This window comes from Engraulis encrasicolus, chromosome 17, assembly GCF_034702125.1.
Source record: "Engraulis encrasicolus isolate BLACKSEA-1 chromosome 17, IST_EnEncr_1.0, whole genome shotgun sequence".
Classification (NCBI taxonomy): Eukaryota; Metazoa; Chordata; class Actinopteri; order Clupeiformes; family Engraulidae; genus Engraulis; species Engraulis encrasicolus.
Window position 1 is genome coordinate 50,777,523 of NC_085873.1, and position 24,274 is coordinate 50,801,796.

At 41.4% G+C, this 24,274-nt stretch overlaps 1 protein-coding gene and 1 long non-coding RNA gene across 3 annotated transcripts; both read right to left on the bottom strand.

Annotated features, from left to right (window-relative positions):
- Positions 1-1,739: 1,739 nt before the first annotated feature.
- On the bottom strand, positions 1,740-10,086 carry LOC134467096 (protein NLRC3-like). The gene is made up of 6 exons (XM_063221016.1): positions 10,082-10,086; positions 7,071-9,026; positions 4,783-4,956; positions 4,368-4,532; positions 2,147-2,320; positions 1,740-1,949 (listed from the first exon to the last, which is right to left on the bottom strand). Exons 1-6 carry the CDS (start codon positions 10,084-10,086, stop codon positions 1,772-1,774), a joined length of 2,652 nt encoding a protein of 883 aa, XP_063077086.1. The 3' UTR covers positions 1,740-1,771.
- Positions 10,087-10,290: 204 nt separating this feature from the next.
- On the bottom strand, positions 10,291-21,846 carry LOC134466919 (uncharacterized). Of its 2 annotated transcripts, none has more exons than XR_010038443.1 (3): positions 21,631-21,846; positions 14,575-14,649; positions 10,291-10,389 (listed from the first exon to the last, which is right to left on the bottom strand). It is a non-coding gene; the product is annotated as an uncharacterized LOC134466919 (long non-coding RNA). The 2 variants fall into 2 exon arrangements; XR_010038444.1 differs by lacking the exon at positions 10,291-10,389 and adding an exon at positions 13,216-13,278.
- Positions 21,847-24,274: the final 2,428 nt, after the last annotated feature.

Below are 24,274 nucleotides of genomic sequence, written 5' to 3' on the forward strand. Positions count from 1 at the left end.
TGGTCATTTTTTCGAGAGCTGTCATTGTTGGAGTGTCATAGTTTGCTTATTGATGACGAGTATGTCATGATCTCATAACTCATGCAATGATTACACAGAACTCTATATTACGGAAATAGGCCTTATATGCCTGCAATTTTGATAATTCAATCTTTCTGTGTAATAGATAAGTAATTAGCCCCTCAAAATCTGTGCCACAGCCTCTCTGTGAGGGTATTTTATTTGTGCATTCATGTTGGCAGTCAATATAATTCCTTTTAAAATATTCTTCCTTGTGTTATTTTTAGAATTATCCAACTATCACAACATGTTTTGGCCCTGTCCCAACTTTTTTGAGATTTGTTGCATGGTCAAATTTTAAATGATAACAAAATTACCTCAAAACAATAATTCTGCTTGACTTAAACAACTGATATGTTGTCTGTACATAATGCTCTACCTTATTACCATATTGGATGTTAGCATTTTTATTTTATTCACAACATACAAAGTGTCCCAACTTTTTCGGAATCCGCTTGTAGCATGACGCTGAACGGGCCCAATTGCCCTATGAAACTGTAGCCTGATTATCATCTCTTCTGACCAAGAGCATAACAATTAACAAATGGCATGGTTGACCTGCCTCCCTTAGTTTGCTAATAGTTGTTTGCTTCCGAACAAAGTGGAAGGAGTTCCCGGGAGTTTTTCGGGAGCTTACAAAGTACTTGCATTGCTCTTGACCTGACTAGTAGCAACGCTGAAGGTGTTGCGTCACTAGGAGGGCACGGCCTGGCTCATGAAACTGGGTGTTTCACTTGGTAATTGCACATCGAAGGAGAGGCGTAAGTACCTCTGGAAGAAGTCGGGGTGCAGTCGAAGCTCAATCCCCATGCTTCTCCTGGGCAGCAATGATGGGATGCACCCAAAATTGTGTTGATCTCCTCCGTCACATCCTCAGCAGTCGCAGCATCGCAATACCGGCTCTCCTTGCTTGCAGATCCATGGTGCAATATAAAATAATGTTCCATTGCTGCCTATTTATACACATTCATTTCCCTCCAAAGTTCGGAGCCATCAATGTTCTATCTACAACTTTGTGTACACACCCCTCTGTACACGCCCACTGTAGTAGCAACATGGCAACACTAGGGTATCCAATCTGGCGAGCTGCATTGACATAACGGAATAGTCGATTGCGGCCATAAGTCATCCAAGAACAATGTGACAGACTGGTGGAGAGCATGCTAAGATACATGAAAGTTGTGATTGAATTCCACCAAATATTGATTTCTGAACTCTTCCTGAGTTATAAACACATACATTCATGCGTTTTAAAGTAAATAGCATCTTGATTTCTTTGCCTTTTTTGAGGTTTAAAAACATTGCATCTTAGGTGTTATTTAGACCATGTGTTACATTTTGCCAAAAATGTTCTGAATGATAATATTTTCATTCGAAATGTGGAGGAAATGTCCGTAGTCTATAGAATGAAACAACTATGCTTGTTTTATTCAAACACATACCTATCCATGGTTAAAAAATAATAATAATAATGTAAAAAACCTTAAAATTTCGAAGTGGTCTCAATCTTCAGAGGCTGCATGTAGAGAGAGTAGAGGGAGGTGGAGGGGAATGAGGTGAAGCTGAGGCACTGACAAGTGAGTTGTGAATAAGGTGCCAGTTGGATGGACAGAGATCACACACACACTAGTTCACTTATCATTGTAAGCATCCCTTACATCATACACACAAGACCCCATCACTGACACCACCTACAGGCCTGATGTTACACTCACACTAGTGTTTCCAGTTTACAATGAGGATCCTTGAGGGAGCCTAAGAGATGCTCGACTCCTGCATCATGAATCGGATTCTTACTGAGGTCTAGCATCTTCAAACTGCAGGAGGTTGATCTGGCAGCAGCTGCTATTGCCTCACAACTGTTCTCTGTGAGGGAACAACCTTGCAGCCTGGGAGAAACATAATGAAATATCTCATTACCACACTCACTTTACATATAACACACACTTGCTCTCATTAACAGACATGTACACTTAAACTCTTGTACTCTTGGCACTTGACCTTCACTTTCCATGTGTATCCCTCCTATCACCCCAGTCCCCATTATTGATGCCCCACAGGCCTGTTGTTTTGTGATAAAACTCACAATAGTGTCTCCAGCATGCACCGAGGATCCTTGAGGAGCTCTGAGAGATGCTGAACTCCTGCATCGTAAAGCGTATTGTAACCCAGGTCTAGCATTTCCAAACTGCAAGAGGTTGATATTGCAGCCCCTGTTATTGCAGTACAACTCTTCTCTGTGAGGGAACACTTCCTCAACCTGGGAGAAACATAATGAAGCATCTGATTATTACATACACTTTCCTCATATATATCACCCAGTGAGCAGACGGAATGTCTTCTGATTGGCTGAGCAGGTGTCCTTTATTCCCCGGTAGCAGGACCCCTATGATGTCATGCGGGCGTGCGGGCGTCCAAGTTGCTTCTTTTCAAACTTCTGGCGAAGTGCCGTTACTAGTTCTATCGCATCTGGTTGTCTAGTCAAGACCGCGTCGTTAGTTCTATCGCATCTGGTTGTCTAGTCAAGACCCCGTTACTAATTCTATCCCATCTGGTTGTCAAGTCAAAAACCCAGTCGTCAATTCTATCGCATTTGGTTGTCAAGTCACCCAACATTCTGTGCGCGTCCTTACATGTCTCCGATAAAGGCGCGTCTCACTAGATTAGGAAGTGGTGCCTATAGCAGCGTACCAAGCGCAGTGGTAAATCTGCCCGACCCTTCAAATTATCCACGCTGGTTTTGTTGATATGTGAGTACTCGTGCAGATTGTTTTGACGTTTGATTTTGCTGTTCAACCTACTAAAGAAGTTGTCAACTTTCGTGAATGACTTACAACGTACACCCACCCCAAAATATAAAACGTGAAAGTTCTTTGGATTTTGGGCTGCAAGGAATAAAATTGAGCTGAGTGATGAAGTGGTATGGACGTGGCATTTTTGTAGCTACAGATAAGCGACAAATCATTTTTTGCACCGTCCGACAAAAACACTGACTTCCTCAGGGCACGAGACCGATGCAGGCGGCGTCACGGAATTTGGCAAAGCAGCAATGTAATCAACCAAGCTAAGAGAGGTAGGCTACAGCTTAAATTTTAGTTGGAGAAGTTGGGTCACCCAACACTGTGTGTGTGTGTGCGTGTGAGAGAGCGAGTGAGTGAGAGGGAGAGAGCGTGCATCCGCTGTGGTGCCGTGGTCTTCTTCTGCACTTTCCCACTTCGAGTTTGCATTGCTTAAATGTCCGATCTCCAGCCCAAAATGAATGGGTAAAACGATATGCAAGAGCTTTTCCCCCGATGTCTAAAGTGGCTACTCCGTGCCAAGTCCTGCTCGTTATTTGCGAGGGCGTTCTCTATTTCTCACCTTGTCTTTGAACTTGCATAAAGCATTCCCCCATGTGATATTCGGAGGGTTCAAATTTTCAAACTATTCGAATAGTTCGAATTGGTGTGGTTTTTCAGAGTGAAAATTCGAATGTCATTTTTGAGCAATTTTGACAGCCCTAATGAACACTGGCTATGAGTGTTCTTCAAATTTTCCCATGAAAACACACACACACACACACTACAACAAACAAATAGTGGGACATAAAGGGTGAGAGGGGGGGGATGAACAACGCAGTGATGCCTTTACCCGATCTATACACGATGCACGGACGCGGACACACAGGGTCGTGACATCCTTTAACCTACCAAAACAATACTATGAGCATAAAATCCCAAATTAAACCACTCACACACATATGTACACATATGTTGCAGATTACTCCATCACCAAACATAGCAAGACATTCCATGCACAAACAGCGAGCCTCAAAACACCCAGACTGCATTTCGACAATGAACATGGTGTTGCACCTTAGAACTTACAGAAGAAGGTTTGCATTGTAGGATAGCCTATTCATGGCCGCCGTAAAATGCAACCCATCGAGACAACATTAAAATATCAGCTACACATTGTTGACTAAAAATCTAGGATGTTTGTTAACCACAGTCAGAAAGACAACTCCTAGAACATGTCAAAAGTGCATACTCCTTGTGTGACAATGAATATTGTGACACCAGTATGCATAGTGCACATATGCGGATGCTGACATATGGGGTGAGGACATAATTTGGGCCGAATTCCATTTCTAATTTCTACGCCTACGCCTGAAGCTGAGGTAGTGACAGGTGAGCTGTGAATAAGAGGCCTCTTGGGTCGTAAGTACACGAACACACACAGTAGTTAAAATATCATGTGTCTCCCTCCCAACACACATCCCAAACCCCATCACTAGTGCCCCACATAGGTCTGCTTTTGACACTCACTCTAGTGTCACCAGTTTGCACATGAGGAGGTCTAAGAGATGCTGAACTCCTTCATCATGAAGCGCATTGTGACTCAGGTCTAGTGTCTTCAAACTGCAGGAGGTTGATCTGGCAACCGCAGCTATTGCAGCACAGCTCTTCTCTGTGAGAGAACAAGCTTGTAGCCTGGGAGAAAATTAATGAAACATCCAATTATTACACATGTACCTCTATAAAAGACACACTTGCTCTAAATAACAGACATGTGCTCTTCTTGTGAGTGGCCAATACAAACACACACACACACACACACACACACACACACACACACACACACACACACACACACACACACACACACACACACACACACACACACACACACACACATCACTGGCGCCCCACCCATACAAGTCTGTTGTGTGTTAACACTCACTCTAGTTTCACCAGTTTGCACTGAGGATTATTGAGGAGGTGTGAGAGATGCTGAACCCCTTCATCATGAAGCGCATTGTGACTCAAGTCTAGCGTCTTCAAACTGCAGAAGGTTGATCTGGCAGCAGCTGCTATTGCTGCACAAGTCTTCTCTGTGAGGTAACAACCTTCCAGTCTGGGAGAAACATAATGACACATCTGATTATTACACACACTTGCCTCTACATAGAACACACACTTGCTCTCATTAACAAATGTTGTGAGTGGCCAATACCTTCAAGATTTCCCATGAACACAAGAACACACACACACACACACACACACACACACACACACACACACACACACACACACACACACACACACACACACACACACACACACCAGGGTTCATACACTTTTCCACCAATTTTTTACATGACTTTTCCATGACTTTTCCAAAACCTTTTACTGAATATCCAGGACCAAAAAAATCTCAACGAACAATCGCTGGCGCGCGGGGGGTGGGGGCATATTATATTATAAATATGTGGGCTATTGTATATTTATAGGCTATGTTTCACTACAGGCTATATGCTGCCATCATACTATGTGTTGTACTAAATTAATTAGGCCTACATTCAGGGCTCTAAATTAACACACGCCAACACGCCAAACACGGGTGAAAATTCATTTTGGCTAGTAGAAAAAAATACCTACCCGCCAATTTGGCTAGTAGCGCCCGAGTACAGTAACTTATGAATGGTAAACCGCTGCTCTGATGAACGTTATACGGCGAGATTTCCTACATTACCCATGGACACTAGCGTCACGAGGTAGCCTCCCACCGTGGGCTTTCCAGTGCATCGAGCGTCAACTCCATGCTGTTGCGCGCGCCAGGATTGAAAACATTTCAGACGACCAGCCTTCTGTCAGCTAAGCTGCGCTCACACTATTCTCACAGGCAGCTCTCCTCCTATGCTCTCGTCGCTTTCGCTACAACCTTTTTAACGTCACTACTGCTATTATTACTATATGAACCTTGCTGTAACAGGCTGCATTTTTAAGCAGCGAGACCCTGACCGTTTCAATAACAGGATTTACGCAGATTATGCATAGCGCTACTTCTGTTGTGTAGACGTTTTGTGCGAGTGATGAGAATGTGGCGGGGGTTAGAGCAAGGTTCTGTGTGTTGGTGAATGCTAGTAGTAATTGTAAATAGTGACGTTAAAAATGAGTGGTTGTGGAACGAAATAGCGACCAGGGCAGAGGAGGAGAGCCGACTGTCAGAGTGGTGTGACCGTAGCTGTCAGTTCAGTTGTCTTCTGAAATGTTCAGAGTCCTGGCGCAACTAAGTTGGAAAGCCCACGCCATCGAAAAGAAAAAAAAGCAACCAACGACGAAGCTGTGGAAGTAACAAAGGAAGCGAAGATTCCCGAGATATTATTTACTTTTAATTAAACTAGGCTTCTTGTCATTTTGTTGCGCATGGTAGAGAAGAGCTCCTCCTCTCTCGCTGTGTGCTTGGTTACTGTAGGCCTATGTTAAAGGTCTGTTGTGAGTGGCTTGTGTGATGTGATTCAGCTGTTTTCAGAGGAATTGAACAAAAACTAATCAAATTAATTAGGCCTAAGTAACGAAAGTAAAAAATAAAGCAGAAGTTAAAAAATAATGAAAAAATATATAGCCTATAATATGCTTATTATGTAGGCATATAGTAGCCTATGCAGGCCTATAGTGTATCTGTGTTGTAGAAACAGTTGGACAAAATGACCATTTAATTAGAAAAAAAAACTAGCCTAATGCATAGTTTATTTTGACAAGATAAAAAAAAATGGCTAGTTGAACTTCTGTTTGGCTGGTAAGAAAAAATGTCCACTAGCCAAATTGGCTGGTGGTGGAAAAAGTTAATTTAGAGCCTTGCCTACATTATATATATCGCCCACCCTTAACACACACACACACACACTGTACACACTGTTAGGACGCCCTCCCCACCTTCAGGTCTTTTATGCCAGTGCAGGGTGTTACTGATCTGGCTTGTCTGATCCAACCAGTAACTGGCTGAGTCTGATTGTCAGATCCAATCATTAGCTGTGTCTATCTTCAGGGCAGGCCTCTCCCCTCTCATGAGGAACCTTTTCTTGATTTGTTTTGTCTTTCTTCCTGTCTTTGGAAACTTTGTCTTTACTCAGTCCGTCACTCTCTTCCTCTCTGTAACACTCAGACGTACATTCACTATACTCATTGCTTTGCTTACTCAAGCACACACACACACACACACACACACAGCTTAGCAGGTTTACTTACTCTGCTGATGTGGCCATTGAAATAACTACTGGAAACAGTTTCTTAAGGACGTCATCTGGGCTGAGGAGCTCAGTCAGATCCTCCTCTGGTGTCTTTATGTACTTCTGCAGGTCAAACCCACCCAGTTGCTCTTTTGATAACTCAAACCTAAAGACACTAGTCTCCCACTTGCCTGGTAAGAGCATCTCTACAAGCAAAGCTCCTGAACTCCTGTCAATGTATTCCACTACAGCATGCTGATTAAGCTCATTCAGACAGTAGAACAGGTTGATCAGTCTATGCAAATTAAGTGGGAATAACTGTGCCACGCTAAGATTGTGCTTGACACACTGGACTGTTTGCTCTAAGCTGTGTGGTTGGCTACTGGTATCTGGCAATAAGTGTCTTAAGAGCTTCTGATTGGACACCAGTGAGAGACCCAGAAGGAAACGGAGGAAAAGGTCTAGGTGTCCATTCATACTCCGTAATGCCATATCCACTGCAGCCTTATGTAGGTCTTGAAGTGTTGCAGCTCTGAACAGAGCAGAAAGTTTAGAACGTTGATGTTGGTGATGCATGTTTCTGGCACTGTTGGAGAAGCAGAGGAACACATATAATGCTGCAAGGAATTCCTGGACGCTCAGATGCACAAAACTGAACAATCTCCCATGGCACAGCTCAGCCTCCACTCTGAAGATCTGCGTACACACTCCTGAGAACACCGATGCTTCTGTGACATCAATGCCACTTTCCCTCAGGTCTTCCTCGTAGAAGATCAGATTGCCCTTCTCCAGCTGTTGGAAAGCCAGTTTCCCCAGTTTCAAAACCATCTCTTCATCTGTCTCCCTTCTCTCTGTGTACTTCTCTTTCTTGGAGCATATCTGAATGTTCAGGAAGTGAGTGTACATTTGAGTGAGAGTCCTTGGCATTTCTCCTCTCTCTGATGTTCTCTCTGCAACAGTGGCCAAAATCCAGGAGAAAACTGGAATGTGACACATGATGTAAAGGCTTCTGGATGACTTCAGGTGGTTGATGACTCGCATGGCCAGGTTCTCATCACTGATTCTCTTCTTGAAGTAGTCCTCTTTTTGTGGATCGTTGAACCCCCTAATTTCTGTCACCCTGTCCACACGGTCAGGAGGGATCAGGCCAGCTGCTGCTGGCCGGGTGGTGATCCAGATGAGAGCAGAGGGAAGTAGATTCCCACTAATAAGATTTGTCAGCAGCATATCTATTGAGGCTGGCTCTGTAACATCACAACAACTCGGGTTGGATTTGAAATGAAGAGGAAGTCTGCACTCATCCAGACCATCAAAGATGAGCAGAGTTTTATGCTCACAACTGGAGAGCACATCCAGATCTTTAATTTGAGTGAAACAGCATTGAATAAGCTCCACAAGACTGAGTTTTGTATTCTTCATCAGGTTCAGCTCTCGGAAAGGAAGAGGAAAAATGAATTGAATGTCCTGATTTGTTTCTCCTTCAGTCCAGTCCAGAATGAACTTCTGCACAGAGACGGTTTTCCCAATGCCTGCCACTCCCTTTGTCAATACTACTCTGATTGGTTTGTTTTGCCAAAGACCCATGTGTGTATGTAGGGGTTTAAAGATGTCACTGCATTTGATTGGTCTGTCATCAGAATCCTCTGCTACCTCTTTATCAGAATTCTCCTCTCTCTCAACATCAGAATCTTTCTCTCCCTCAATATCACCAGACTGCTCTCCCTCAATATCAACAGACTGCTCTCTTACCTCATCACCACTCATATAACTGCATTTGTTATGAAACATGGATGCTCTCTCTATCTGTCCAACCTCATGTTCTTCATTGACCCCTCCTCCCTCCCTTTCTGTGATGTAGAGCTCTGTGTAGATGTCCTGGAGGAGTCTGGCGTCTCCCTGATGTGGTACTCCTTCAAACAGATGCTGATACTTCCTCCTCAGAAAGGACCTGAACTCTGCCTCCTCTGGTGTCAATCTGGATCAACAACAGAAGATCAATGCATGTAAAACACATCACAATACACTTAGAAGGCTTGCTGCCAACAGCACATTTATCTCTCTCTCTCTCTCTCTCTCTCTCTCTCTCTCTCTCTCTCTCTCTCTCTCTCTCTCTCTCTCTCTCTCTCTCTCTCTCTCTCTCTCTCTCTCTCTCTCTCACACACACTCACTCACTCACTCACTCACTCACTCACTCACTCACTCACTCACTCACTCACTCACTCACTCACTCACACACACACACACACACACACACACACACACACACACACACACACACACACACACACACACACACACACACACACACACACACTTCGGTGTCCCTCTTGGTCTTGTCTGCTTTTGCTCTCTGTGTGTATGATGCCCCCTTCTGGACACTGATAGCACAACATGAGTCTCCAGTCAGTTTTACACAATTCAAAACCACACACACACACACACACACACACACACACACACACACACACACACACACACACACACACACACACACACACACACACACACACACACACACACACACACACACACTGGCACCTGCCAACCGGCCAAATGCTGGTAAAACTTGGCTGTGGCTGGTAATAATTTCAGTGTCACTAGCCAATTTGGCAGGTATCTTATTCTATGGTATGACATATCAGACTGGTCTATTCTGAACTTTGCCCCTTGTGTATCAATTGTTCGTATATAAGTTCAAGAAAAAGTTCAGTTACTCTGTTTCTACTTGTTTGATTTATTTTCATGTAGAAACCCCTGCACTCATCTTCTTGCTTTGAGCACCTCATCTTCTGAGGTTATATGTACAGCGTCATGATAAAGAAAAAAAGAAACAATATCAAACTTGTGTAGAATAGTTAGATGGCTAGTGACTCAGGAAATCTACTAGCCACAAAGGCCAGCAAGTGAAAAAGTTAGTGTCAAGCCCTGACACACACACACACACACACACACACACACACACACACACACACACACACACACACACACACACACACACACACACACACACACACACACACACACTCACACTTCATTATTGTTCATTAGTGAATAGTAATGTGCAGGGGCGCTGATAAAAAAAAATTGGGCCCCATGAAAGATTCAAATTTTGGGGCCCCAGAATGACAAATTATGTTATCAGCATCCTTCCAGGGCCCTGTCAGAGCTGTCGGGCCCTTAGAATCTGTAACACCCTACCCCCCCTCGCTGCACCCATGGTAATGTGAGCTCACCTGTCCTCAGGAGGAGGATCCATCTCCCTGGATGGTGCTGTGGGATCCATGGACCACTGCACTGTCTTGGGCACAGGGGAGACCGGTCTACTCTCTATGGGGGCTCTTCAAACACACACACACACACACACACACACACACACACACACACACACACACACACACACACACACGTGAACACACACCCTCAAACACACAATGCCAATTGTATGCTATATGATATAGTTTTCTATAGTTTGCAATGCTATAGTTTCAGGTAGTATGTGTACACAGTACACACATGCCAACTGAATGCACATAAATTATGCACACACGCAAACGGGCACACACAATGTTACGTGCATGTGAACATATGTGAACAATGTGAAATAATATTTTCATATTTCATATACATATAAGTGGGTCATTTCACGTGAAATCAGACACTTTGGGACCCAACCGACACGGATTTCAATCATACTTGGTGTGCCTTTTTAGTAGCAAGGTAGCACCCCAGAACTGCATTGGTTTGAATCTGACACTAATATTGAGGGAGAAACAGACTAGGAAAGGTTCACATGTGAGGGTAGGACACTATACATTCAGCCTTGATTATATCAGTCAGTGTTAGTCAAAAAAGGCTGTCTGTGGTGTTGTTTGAAAGCTCTTTTCTGGCTCTACAAACAGGGCCGGTTCTGGCTTATTTGGTGCCCTAGGCGAGTTTGAGTTCTGGCGCCCCCCCCCCCCCCCCCCTTCTTATACCTTACAGATCACAAGAAGAGTAATATCCGTAGTAAGCTTAACTAAATAGCATCAAGAACAATAACCGTTTTTCATCAAATGGATTTGTGGTTCTTTTTGACAGGCGACCAACACATCAGATTGAGTCGCATGAAAGTAGCTTCACTGTGTGGTATGTTGGATGTGATGGTGGTGGGGCCCCCAACCCCAGATGAGATTGAGGTTATCAATGTGTTTGAATTGTAACGTGAAATTGAAATGCCAGGAGAGTGATAGGCTACAGTAGGCCTACATTTGCATGTAAAATGCATGTGTAGACAATAAGCCTACCAAGGAGGTCTGCATTGATCTACACTACCTACAGCATCACAAAGCATGGCAGCATAACAATTTTAATAAGCTACACATTTGTGCTGTCTTCCAAACCAATTTCATTTCTGGACTGGAAATAGTGGTGCATTTGTGAGTAGGAGAATGAGAAGGGGGCTATCTATGTGTTTGAACTGGAGGGACAGGGTGAGAGAAAGGGAGAAGAGCTGTCACGCTATTGAATTTCATAATATACAAAATATAGTAAATAGCCTCACTTGTCTGCTGTGCATGGTTCTGTTACATGATTAATGTAGGCTATGTCATTCTGGTCTGGAAATTAATGTTTTTTTAAGCTTACAACAAGCAGGTAATTCATGTGGATGGAAGGAGATATGGCAGCTAAAATTGTTTTAAACATTGCACCAGTCTTACTTTACATTGCTTGTCAACCTAAGCAAGTAGGCCTATTATGATATCAGGTGGGTGTTAGTGAGTAGTGAGTAGGCTACTAACAGCTACTTTACTGGATTTCATTGCTTGGCATACTTGGCTAATGTTAGCATGCTAACTAGCGATTTCTCTGATCAAAAAGAAAAGCTCTTTTTCTCTCTAGTTCCAAATAGTAACCTCATAACTATTAGGCTTTCCATAATCACAAACGGTTGCTGATTAAATCACATAGTTCCAAAACACTCTCTGAAACTCCTGCATCATGCAATGAGTGGTTTAATGAGAACATAATAATCTCCATCCAGCAGAGCAGCACTATTGTTTGCGCTTGCCCTCTGTCTCTCGAGTGAGTCTCCAAATTCAAAATAGAGCGCAGGCTGTCACTCGTCCCGCCCCCTTTCTCAGAACTGTCTGTTTATTGGTTCACAGACTTCCCAGAGACAGTTGGAAGCGATATTACTATTGGCTGAGGGGCGCTTTGCCGTGAGGAGCGCTTTCGCCACTCTTTGTTGATTGCGACTTCATAAAAAAAAACTTCATATCGCAAAATTACGCATAGGAGAGCGCCATTTCGGCGCCCCTTCTTCACATGGCGCTCTAGGCGACCGTCTAGCCGGCCTATGCTAAAAACCGGCCCTGTCTACAAATTACACAATCAGCTTACAACAACCCTCAGAACACGAACTATGATGAATTGAAAAAACAAAAATTGAATATCTAAAAAACTCATATTTTAAAATGGCCAGTTCCTTGTCTTAACGTAGCCTGCAATGTCATGATCAACACCTGAAATGCTGGTGTTTGGTCAGTGGTGTAGTCTACTTTTTTGTGGTGGGTATACTGTATATTCGAGCATTTTTTTAAGTGGGTATACTGTATATTCAAACATTTTTTGAGGTGGGTATACTGTGTGTATTAATGCTACTCCAAATAATGGATCAATCAATTTCAAGTGGGTATACTGAAATCCCTGAAATTTAGAAGTGGGTATACTGCGCATACCTGCCTTCTACGTAGACTACACCACTGTGTTTGGTTGACCCAAATATCACTTCTTCATTCATAATGAATTGAGCTATTCTATTGTCCTATCCTAATGTATGGTATGTTCTCAACTTCAGTCGCAATTTGCCTCCACACCAAAATATTATTGAGACAATAAATCATGAATTAACAGTATGAAGTCCTATCCAGTCCTATCAAGTCTTCCCCCCCACCCGCCAACCCCACACACACACACATACCGGTAGTACAGTACGATACCGCTTCACAAAAGGACCAGTCCCTCAGCCCAACGGCTTCAACGCTGTATGAGGCTTTGGGAGGGAGGATTCCTAACGTTCCACACCAACTCTGCTAGTTAGCCTCCGTTACACACACACACACACACACACACACACACACACACACACACACACACACACACACACACACACACACCTGTGTTCTTCCATGTCCCTCTTGGTTTTCTCCATTTCCACTTTCTTTGTGTCTGGTGCCCCCTGTTGGACACTGATAACACAACATGAGTCTCTTTTGTTATGTGTTCTCTCTCCCTCTCTCTCTCTCTCTCTCTCTCTCTCTCTCTCTCTCTCTCCCTCTCTCTCTCTCTCTCGCCCAATAATTGTCAATTAAAATACAGTTCCAAGTCTTTTCAGTCCATAGTAATATTGCAATTCAACGTATGTGCTTCAAATGTGGTAAGTAGTCTGGGGGCCCACCCTGAATTTCACATCTGTGATATCAGCCAATAGAGTCTGATTGATGTTGACGGTCCAAAAATAGAAAAATGGCCTACTAATTCACACACATATATTTTGACGAATATTTCACATGAATCACAACAGTCATGCAACTTTGATTATTTTTAAAGGTAAACTGTGTAACATTTTAGTACAGAATTCATACTGCCCAATCACAAATGTTACCTTATACATAAATACTTAACACCACCCTCAAATTCATTCTGAATGGGAAAACTCATTCTGTATTCATTCCCATTCATTCTGTATTCATTATGAATGGGAAAACTGCACTTTTCATATGAAAAAAGGAGCAGTGTGGCAGGACGATACCATGCTCATGGTACCTCAGTCATGGAGGAGGATGGGGGAGAGCACCTACCAACCTGGCGGGTCGGGATTCGAATCGGCAACCTTTGGGCTACAAGTCTGACGCCCTAACCGCTTACCCATGACCCAAAGGTTGCCGATTCGACTCCTGACCAGCCAGGTTGGTAGGGGGAGTAATTAACCAGTGCTCTCCCCCATCCTCCTCCATGACCATGCAAAGGATGACCCTGAGCATGATACCGTCGCCCGCATTGCTCCCTAGTTGCACCATTGAGGGCTGCCTCCTTGCACGGGTGAGGCATACATGCAATTTCGTTGTGTGCAGTGTGCTGTGGAGTGCTGTGTCACAATGACAATGGGAGTTGGAGTGGAGTAATCCACCATCTACACAGTGTACCTTTGAAGATCATGTTCTTACTGATTAAACACCAAGAATGGATGGTGTTCTGCCATTTTAGTAAGGAATTTCCAAAACAAAATGATAATTCAAGCTATTCATTCAAAGCTACTTCACTACAAGCAATTCTTTGAACTTAAATAAATGAATGCTAGGCCTATAAATAATGATAATCTTCTTTGTTTATACAAAGATCTTCTTTGGTTATACAAATGGGGGAAATTTTGTAGAGATCTGATTTTTGTGGAGAGACCCATTAATCATTGCCCGTCATATTTATGTGTGTATTATTTTAATTGTACTACGATAGTAGGCCTACACAAATAATTGAAAGCTCACCTCTCCTCAGGAGGAGGATCCGTCTCTTTGATCTCTGATTCATCCATGGACTTCTCATGGACACAGAACTGGACACTGAGGAGTGAGTACAGAAATCAAACATGAACTCACAACGTCACCGTTACTGTAGTTTAAAATAATGATAAGGTCATTATTGTTGTGTTAGGACAGTTGTTATTTCTCCCTGAAGGTTAGAATGTTATTAGAATGTTCACTTGTCTGCATCAGGTCACAAAACAATAATGGCACAGTGCGTAAGTTCTACCATACAATGCAAGGTAAGCCTACACGCACCGGCCACTTTAATAGGAACACCTTTACAACTGTCAGTGTTTCAGATACATGAGGCGGCCCGCCATAGTTTAAATTTGGCCGCCATAGTTTCCGAAAATGTAAAAAAAAAAAAACTTTTTTTTTTTTTTTTACGATTTCCGTTTTGTTTGAATTACGATTTCCTTCGCATTTTCCTCCTGGAGTAAATACATCCTATAGAGAAAACCACAAGTGCTTGAAAGACAGAGGGATCAAAAGACTAGTCAAGTTGTTGTAGTTAACTTGGGTTTTGGGAGCAATAAAAAAAGGGACAGTTGGGATGAGTTTACTAACACTCCCCAGGCTTTGTTTTACAGTTGTAATGAGTTAGGTGACAGGCCTTCGTTGACACGGCAGAGGAGACATCGGGCTGCATATAGAAATGAATGTGTAATGAATGTGAATATAGACATAAATGTGTAATATGTTGTTCAGCCCTTTTAATGGGAGGAATTTTGAAAAACTGGCCCTGTGACCAGCACCCCTCATGTAGAATTTGTACGCCTATGTGTGTGTGGGGCAAACGCACAGCCTACCCTCTGAGACCCTTTTTAATAATAATAATAATACATTTTATTTTTGAGCGCCTTTCAAAATACCCAAGGACACTTTACAATCAAAACAAATACATAACAGTAGGGAAAGTACAACAAAGCTTCAGTGAATTAACAATAGGAGAGTAATTAAAATGCAAAAATAAAATAGAAATAAAAGTACAATAAAAATAAATGTTTTCAAATAAGAAAAAGAAGTAGAATGCATTTGAAAATAAAACAAAATGAGGGGGAAAATAATATGTAAAATAAAAATAAACTGATAATTAAAATAAAGTGGAAGTGCCTGTCAATGAAGTGGGAAAGCAGAGGTGAAAAGGTGTGTCTTCAGCTTGGATTTAAAAGTAGACAGTGTAGAACACTGACGAAGTGACAGTGGGAGTGAATTCCAAAGTTTGGGGCCAACAACACTAAATGCCCTGTCGCCCATGGTGCGCAGGTGTGTGGAGGGAACTGTAAGGAGGAGTGAGTCAGTGGAGCGTAGTGTGCGGGTGGGATTGTATGGGGTGAGGAGACTTGTGATGTAGGAGGGTGCAAGGTTGTGCTGGGTCTTGTATACGAGGAGGAGAATTTGATACGGATACGTGAATGGTTTTTGTCTATGCGTTAACAATTTCACAGTACTCTTAAATTCTTATCTCTGCTACTATTTTGGTTTATTATTTTTTTCATTACATAGACCCCTGCATGAGGGACGAATGAAACTGTGTTGTAAACAGAAATGATTCACTGTACATTTTTTAAAAAGTATATAAATGACAATGTACTACTAATATCATTATGTAGCCTTATTTCTCAAAATATAAATGGCTGCAATGTAGGCCTAGGCCTATAGTTTCTCCATGCGCCAATGTCATACTGTACTCATACTGTACAAACATATTGTTTTGCCATTTTGCATTTACACTGCGTGAATACCCCCCCCCCCCCCCCCCAAAAAAAAAGGCCCGTGTGAAAATTATCCAATTAAGTATATTCTCGATATTCTCTTGATACAACCACACACCATCTTTATCTTACTCTGCCGTAAGACTTAAGGTGGTTATGTTTGAATTCTAAGCTTATTGCAGTTTGTTTGGCATTGATCTTGAAAGAAATGCATCATAAAATGTTTTGTGGAGTTGATTATTTCCATAAAATACCTTTTTGTATAGACGGGCTTAATGGCTACTAGGTGGGCTTAAATGGTAAAGCCCATTGAAATGCATGCAAGCTGGCATGCATGCTAACCAAAAATGTCTTTGAGGGACATAAAAAGTGCTGTACAATCTCAAGTTGTTGGTTAAAAAGGCATAATGTAATGAACTCACAATAATCAATAAGAAAAAAATATTTTTTTCTGTTTGGATGAAGAATTTTATGAAGTATAGGAAGTAAGAGATGCTGTAATATTTAATTAGGTTTTATGCATTATTTTTTGAGCAAATCTTACATTTTGGAAGAATATTTTGGTCTGAAACCATTTATACCATGTAGGCTACACTGTTTAAACCCAATTCACACACCTCACCAGTTATTTTGATATGAGAAATAACTATATGAGCTTTCAAAAAAGTTTGAGAAATACCAAGGCACTCATCTTCTTTGTAATTAAAATGCCTTTATTTTGTTGGGCATAGCATGATTAAAATACTTCGACGCGTTTCGGCATGAAGCCTTCGTCAGGAAGTGTGCAGTTTCTTCTGTGACAAACAGACATAATTAAAAGACATCATGAGTGTTCTCAGGTGTGCAGGGTGGGACCAATTAGCCAATGGCTAACCACTCTTCAACAAAGGTGACATAAAAAACACAGAAAGACAACAATATCAATTGTGGGCAGCAGGGGGCCTCATTCTACAGTCTCTACAGATATAATAGAGTATTGGACAGCAAAACTGAAAAAAACATGAAATACATATACTTAAACAGTAGTGTTTACAAAAAGTGGCAGTATTCCATCTCATCATTTAAGCCTGGATATTGAGTAGCTTTTAATTTAAAGATCCAGTAGCTCTCTCGCTGATTTAATTGTTTTAATCTATCGCCCCCTCTCATTGTTTGTGGTATATGGTCAATACCTATAGCTCTTAAAATAGCTGGGTCACTGTTGTGCTGGTCTTTAAAATGGCGTGCCATTGGATAGTTCTCATTTTTTGTTCTAATTGCGTACTTGTGTTCTGAGACTCTATCTTGTAACCTACGTTTGGTCCTGCCAATGTAAAAAACATTGCAGAGGGGACATTCCAGTTTATAAATGACAAATGTTGTTTTACAATTAATAAAATGTCGTATATCATGTGTTCTGTGTCCATGTGTATCTTCAAATGTTTTACTTTTGACTATAGTAGGGCAATGATTACAATGACCACATTTGAAGCTACCTTGCGGTTTCTTAGACAGCCAAGTGTTGCACAACATGAAGATCAAGAACACCTCAAAAACCTGGAGAAGAAAATGAAAGAAGATTTAGAGCAATTCACACAAAAGCTCAAACAAGAAAAAATTAGAAATTTCAAAAGGGATGACATGGATTACAAGACGGGAAATGTCTACACATGGAAAAAACAAACCTACAAACATAGAGACTCCTCTCAGACTCGTAGAAGACCAAGGACAGTCTCCTTTAACATCACCAGCAGCGAGGATGAAGCACACTCGAGCAACTCAACAGCAGAAGAAGGGGGCTCTTTTTTAGACCAGAAGAAGAAACAACAACAAAAGACCACCACCACCAAACCAGGACGAAAACCCCAACAAGCAAAAAGAAACCAACTAGAAGAGGAAGAAAAAAGAAACACAGCCAGGCGACCCACGAGGAGTTACAAAGGGACACAGTAATCAACATCTCAGGAAAACCTCTTTCAGAAAACTGCATAGATGTGCTATCAAAGGGCTTGACTTTTGCTCCAACTTACTCATCCAGAGAATTCGACACAAAGATTGACCTCTACAGGTTCTACAGAAACTTGCACCTTAAAGCCTGGTACAGTATGAACAGTCAAACTTCAAAGACTCATATTGACTCTGTGAGTACAACTACGCAAGGAACCCCCTTTAAACCCAGGTCTACTTTTTGTCCTGTCACTGCAAATGCTACTCTGAGTACCTTTACCAAAAAAGTGGACTTTGAAGTAGATAAAATGTACCAACAAAGAAAAAATAGACCCAAGTACTATAATTTAACAAAACAGGAACGTGGTGCTCTTGAACAGATGATGAAAAATGATGATTTGATAATTAAACGAGCCGATAAGGGAGGAGCTGTGGTTGTTTGGGGGAAAGATAAATACATAAAAGAGGTAAACAGACAACTGAATGATCCTGTGTACTATGAGGTTTTGAAACACAACCCTACAGAGGTCTTAAAAATGGAGTTAAAAACCATACTGACTGAAGCTAAAGAAAATGACTGGATCTCTGATGGTGAATGTAAATTTCTTTTCAAAGAGCATCCTAAACTGGCATCTTTTTACCTTCTACCAAAGATACATAAAAATTTGGAAAATCCCCCAGGGAGACCAGTCATATCTGGGATTGACAGTCTTACAGAACCTGTTTCAAAATACATAGATTACTTCATTAAGCCCATTTTACCTCAACTCCCAGCATATATACAAGACACTACAGCTGTTCTTAAGAAGATACAGGAACTAGGTAATATAGGGCAAGATACTTTATTAGTAACTATGGATGTGGAGTCACTATACACCTCTATTGTGCATGAAGAGGGGCTAGCAGCACTCGAGTTTTTTCTACAAGACCACCTACAAACAGAATCTCCCCCTGCACATTTCCTCTTAAAATTAACTAAATGGACATTACATAATAACATCTTTATTTTTCAAGATCGCCTTTTTAAGCAAGCTAAAGGATGTGCAATGGGAGCTTGCTACAGTCCTTCCTATGCGGGTTTATATATGGGTAAATGGGAAAATGATTTTGTGTTTAACTCTACTAAAAATTCCTATTTAAATAAGATAATTTACTATGGGAGGTATATTGATGATGTACTCCTACTGTGGGATGGTTCAGAAGCTGAACTAGTGTCTTTCCATACTTACCTCAATGGCATAAACAAAAACATCAAACTGTCTCTGGAATATGACAAACAACGCATTAGCTTTCTAGATCTAGAAATATACAAGGATAACGAAGGTCTCTTACATTCCACCATCTATAGAAAGCCTACTTCACGTAACACTATCTTGCATGCAAAAAGCTTCCACCCTAGACATTTAAAGGATAATATACCCTACGGTCAATTCCAGAGACTGAAAAGAATTTGTGACGAAACTGACTCTTTTGAGGTTAAGGCTAATGAAATGGAAAACAGATTCATTCAAAGAGGTTACAAAAAGAAAACCATTCAGTGTGCTACACACAGAGCAAAGAACTTAGACAGGCAATCCCTGTTAACAAGTGGAAACTCTAGACAAAGTTCTGGGAGAATTTTCTTTTCCACAAGGTTCAGCACTGAAGCAAATCACATTAAGAACATAATAAGAAAGAACTGGAATGTATTACAGTGTGACACTTCTTTGAATAATGTTTTTCAGGAGCCCCCTGTCTTCAGCTTTAAGCGGGCTCCTACTTTAAATGACAAACTTGTCCACAGCTATCTACCACCATCCTCTGGGAACACTTGGCTGTCTAAGAAACCGCAAGGTAGCTTCAAATGTGGTCATTGTAATCATTGCCCTACTATAGTCAAAAGTAAAACATTTGAAGATACACATGGACACAGAACACATGATATACGACATTTTATTAATTGTAAAACAACATTTGTCATTTATAAACTGGAATGTCCCCTCTGCAATGTTTTTTACATTGGCAGGACCAAACGTAGGTTACAAGATAGAGTCTCAGAACACAAGTACGCAATTAGAACAAAAAATGAGAACTATCCAATGGCACGCCATTTTAAAGACCAGCACAACAGTGACCCAGCTATTTTAAGAGCTATAGGTATTGACCATATACCACAAACAATGAGAGGGGGCGATAGATTAAAACAATTAAATCAGCGAGAGAGCTACTGGATCTTTAAATTAAAAGCTACTCAATATCCAGGCTTAAATGATGAGATGGAATACTGCCACTTTTTGTAAACACTACTGTTTAAGTATATGTATTTCATGTTTTTTTCAGTTTTGCTGTCCAATACTCTATTATATCTGTAGAGACTGTAGAATGAGGCCCCCTGCTGCCCACAATTGATATTGTTGTCTTTCTGTGTTTTTTATGTCACCTTTGTTGAAGAGTGGTTAGCCATTGGCTAATTGGTCCCACCCTGCACACCTGAGAACACTCATGATGTCTTTTAATTATGTCTGTTTGTCACAGAAGAAACTGCACACTTCCTGACGAAGGCTTCATGCCGAAACGCGTCGAAGTATTTTAATCATGCTATGCCCAACAAAATAAAGGCATTTTAATTACAAAGAAGATGAGTGCCTTGGTATTTCTCAAACTTTTTTGAAATCAACCAAGCCTGTCACCAAAGAGCACCATCTTAAAAAACTAGACAGTTCCAGGAAGCACTCCAACTGGACTTCATTCTGAAACTATATGAGCTTATTTGGAACACAAGTGGGCTTAAATGGTACCAATGGTACCATTTAAGCCCATTCAGACTTTTCACTTTTCTCGTAAAAAGTCTTCATATTGTACTTTGAAATATTAATCAACTCAGTGACAAACATTGAGAAGAGAGGTAAATCTTACTATTTAAGAAATTATTTCACAAAAAAGTATGTGAAGATGATTGAAAAATAAAGAAATTTGCATTTTGGTGGGCTTACTGGGACAAATACATCTGAAAGGGCCCCAAACCCAATTCGTGCAATGTAATGAGGATTCAATTCTGCCCCCCCCCCCCCCCTCTCTCTGTCCCCCCACATGGATCGACCCTGCCTTACAGCAACATGTCAGGCTGGAAATATAATGGCATAAGGACATTTTCTTTGCACAATTTGGGCCAATAAGTACCGATTTATCTTTGTTGGAATGCCACAGCCTACCCGGGTATTGTTACAGGAAGTTAAAGAGCACTTCTGTCAATTTCAATATGCTGATGTATTGCTCACGCTACTTGACTTGACTTGTCAGTAGGCTACCCGGTGATGCCGCATTTTTCGGCTCAGGCATTTCCGAGATCAAAATCATATGCACAATTAGTTATGATGCCGCACTTTAGGCTACTCACCAAGAGCTTGTAGTCAATCAGTTCAGACCTCCGGTTCCCATAGGTGTGGTGAACTTCAGATACGCCTTCATTTAGGTGAATTCGTCCCCTTTCTGCTGAAAAGCTGCTGTTTTAATATGTGGGGAAAGTAGGCTGGTCAAAGTCAAGTCTACGGCGTGGTTTTTATGATGATTTGAACAATCTCTATCGAATCAACTGTCAGGGCAGACTAGTTCCGCGTTGGCTCTCCAGATGTGTTTCACTTTCGTACAGCTAAACCTAAAGGAGGCGCGCGTATGTGTTGGATCATGGGTAATGTAGTAGGCCTATTGTAGCTCCTCTACATCTGACTTAGATATTCTACCAACAGCCTTCTTCAAATCCATCTTACACCTAATATCACCAGATGTACTTCAGATCATCAACACCTCACTACAAACAGGCATATTCCCAGGCTGTCTGAAAGAAGCAGTTGTGAAACCCTTACTGAAAAAGAACAACCTGGATGCACTGGTACTAAACAACTATAGGCCCATATCCAATCTACCATTTATGGGTAAAATAATAGAGAAAATTGTTTTTAACCAATTAACTGCCTTTTTAATGTCTAATAGCTATTTTGATAAGTTTCAATCTGGTTTCCGTGCCTACCACAGCACTGAAACAGCTCTTATCAAAGTTATGAATGACATAAGATTGAATTCTGATGCTGGCAAATCATCCGTCTTGGTACTTCTTGATTTGAGTGCTGCTTTCGACACAGTTAATCATTCTATACTACTACATAGACTGGAACACTGGGTTGGTTTTACGGGCATAGTGATCGACTGGTTAAAATCGTACTTACAACAAAGAAGTTTTTTTGTCGCCATTGGAAGACATACTTCATCACCAATGTCTCTGGATTGTGGGGTCCCCCAGGGCTCCATTCTGGGACCACTACTGTTCAATCTGTATATGTTGCCACTGGGACACATTATCGAGAATAACTCCATAAATTACCATAGCTATGCGGATGATACCCAGCTCTACTTATCTATGTCCCCCAATGACTACACCCCCCTTGAATCACTCTATCATTGCATGGACCAAATTAACAAATGGATGTCTCACAATTTCCTCCAGCTGAACACAGAAAAAACTGAAGTAATTATATTTGGGAAAAGAGAGGAGAGACAAAAGATTGCTACTATCCTTGAAACGAAGGGACTGAAACCAAGGGAAACAGTTAAAAATCTTGGGGTCCTCATTGACAGTGACCTAAATTTCAACAGTCACATGAAAGCTATTACTAAGTCTGCATTCTATCACATAAAAAACGTCTCTAAATTTAGGGGCCTGATGTCTAAACATGATCTGGAGAAGCTAATACATGCCTTCATTTCTAGTAAAGTCGATTACTGTAACAGTCTGTTTACTGGCCTCCCAAATAAGACCATTAAACAGCTTCAACTGGTACAAAATGCAGCTGCAAGGGTTCTTACAAAGACAAGGAAGTTTGACCACATTACTCCAATTTTAAGATCGCTGCATTGGCTCCCAGTAAGCTACAGAATTGATTTTAAGGCAATGCTACTTGTATTTAAATCATTAAATGGAATGGGACCCACATATCTACTGGATATGTTTCAGCTGTATGCACCGGCCAGGTCACTAAGGTCAACGGAGAAGAATTTGCTGGTGATTCCAAAAGTCAAAACAAAATGTGGAGAGGCAGCCTTTAGCTTCTATGCTTCAAAGCTTTGGAACCAGCTTCCAGATGACGTAAAAAATGCACCCACTATTGATAGCTTTAAATCTAGACTCAAGACAAAGCTGTTCTCAGATGCTTTCTTAAATTATTGAATGAAAAGACGGTAAAATAAGAGAAGTAAATTAGTAAAATAAGAATTGTTTTTCAAGGTTTTATGTTTATTTATGTTTTATTTTATTATTATTTTTACCTTATGTTTTATCTTAATGTTTTAAATGTTTTTTGACTCTAATTCATTTCCCTGTTTTCCTTTCATTTACATTTGTTAACTTTGTGAAGCACATTGAGTTGCACCTGTGTATGAAATGCGCTATATAAATAAACTTGCCTTGCCTTGCCTTGCCTATTGTAATAAGAAACAGCTGGCAGCAGTTGTATAATACACCACCGTGTGTAATAGGCTAATATACTGGCTATAGACTCTCACAGCCTCTGTCAATAGGAAACAGACTGACACTAGGCATCTAAGTCTCCCGAAAATTAGTCATAGGCCTACGCCATGAAACTGAACAAAAATATTGATTTTTCTATTAAGTTGCCCAGCCTAGCCTATGAATGAACTAACACCTATCTGTCTGTCTGTCTGTCTATCTATCTATCTATCTATCTATCTATCTATCTATCTATCTATCTATCTATCTATCTATCTATCTATCTATCTATCTATCTATCTATTTGCACCTATTAACCGCTAGGGGGAGACAAAGACCATGGCACGGCCCCGCGCGCCCACTCAGCGCTCATGTAACCCAATCCGCTCGCCACAGCGGTTGCCATGGACAGGCGTTCAGCGCGGAGGTGATCTTGCCAGCAGCAACCCCCACCCCCTTCTCTTCCCTCTCTCCCTCTGCCTCTCTCTTTACTGCCTGCTGGATGTTTCGACTCTCCTACGCGGAGTTCCGTACGCAACTC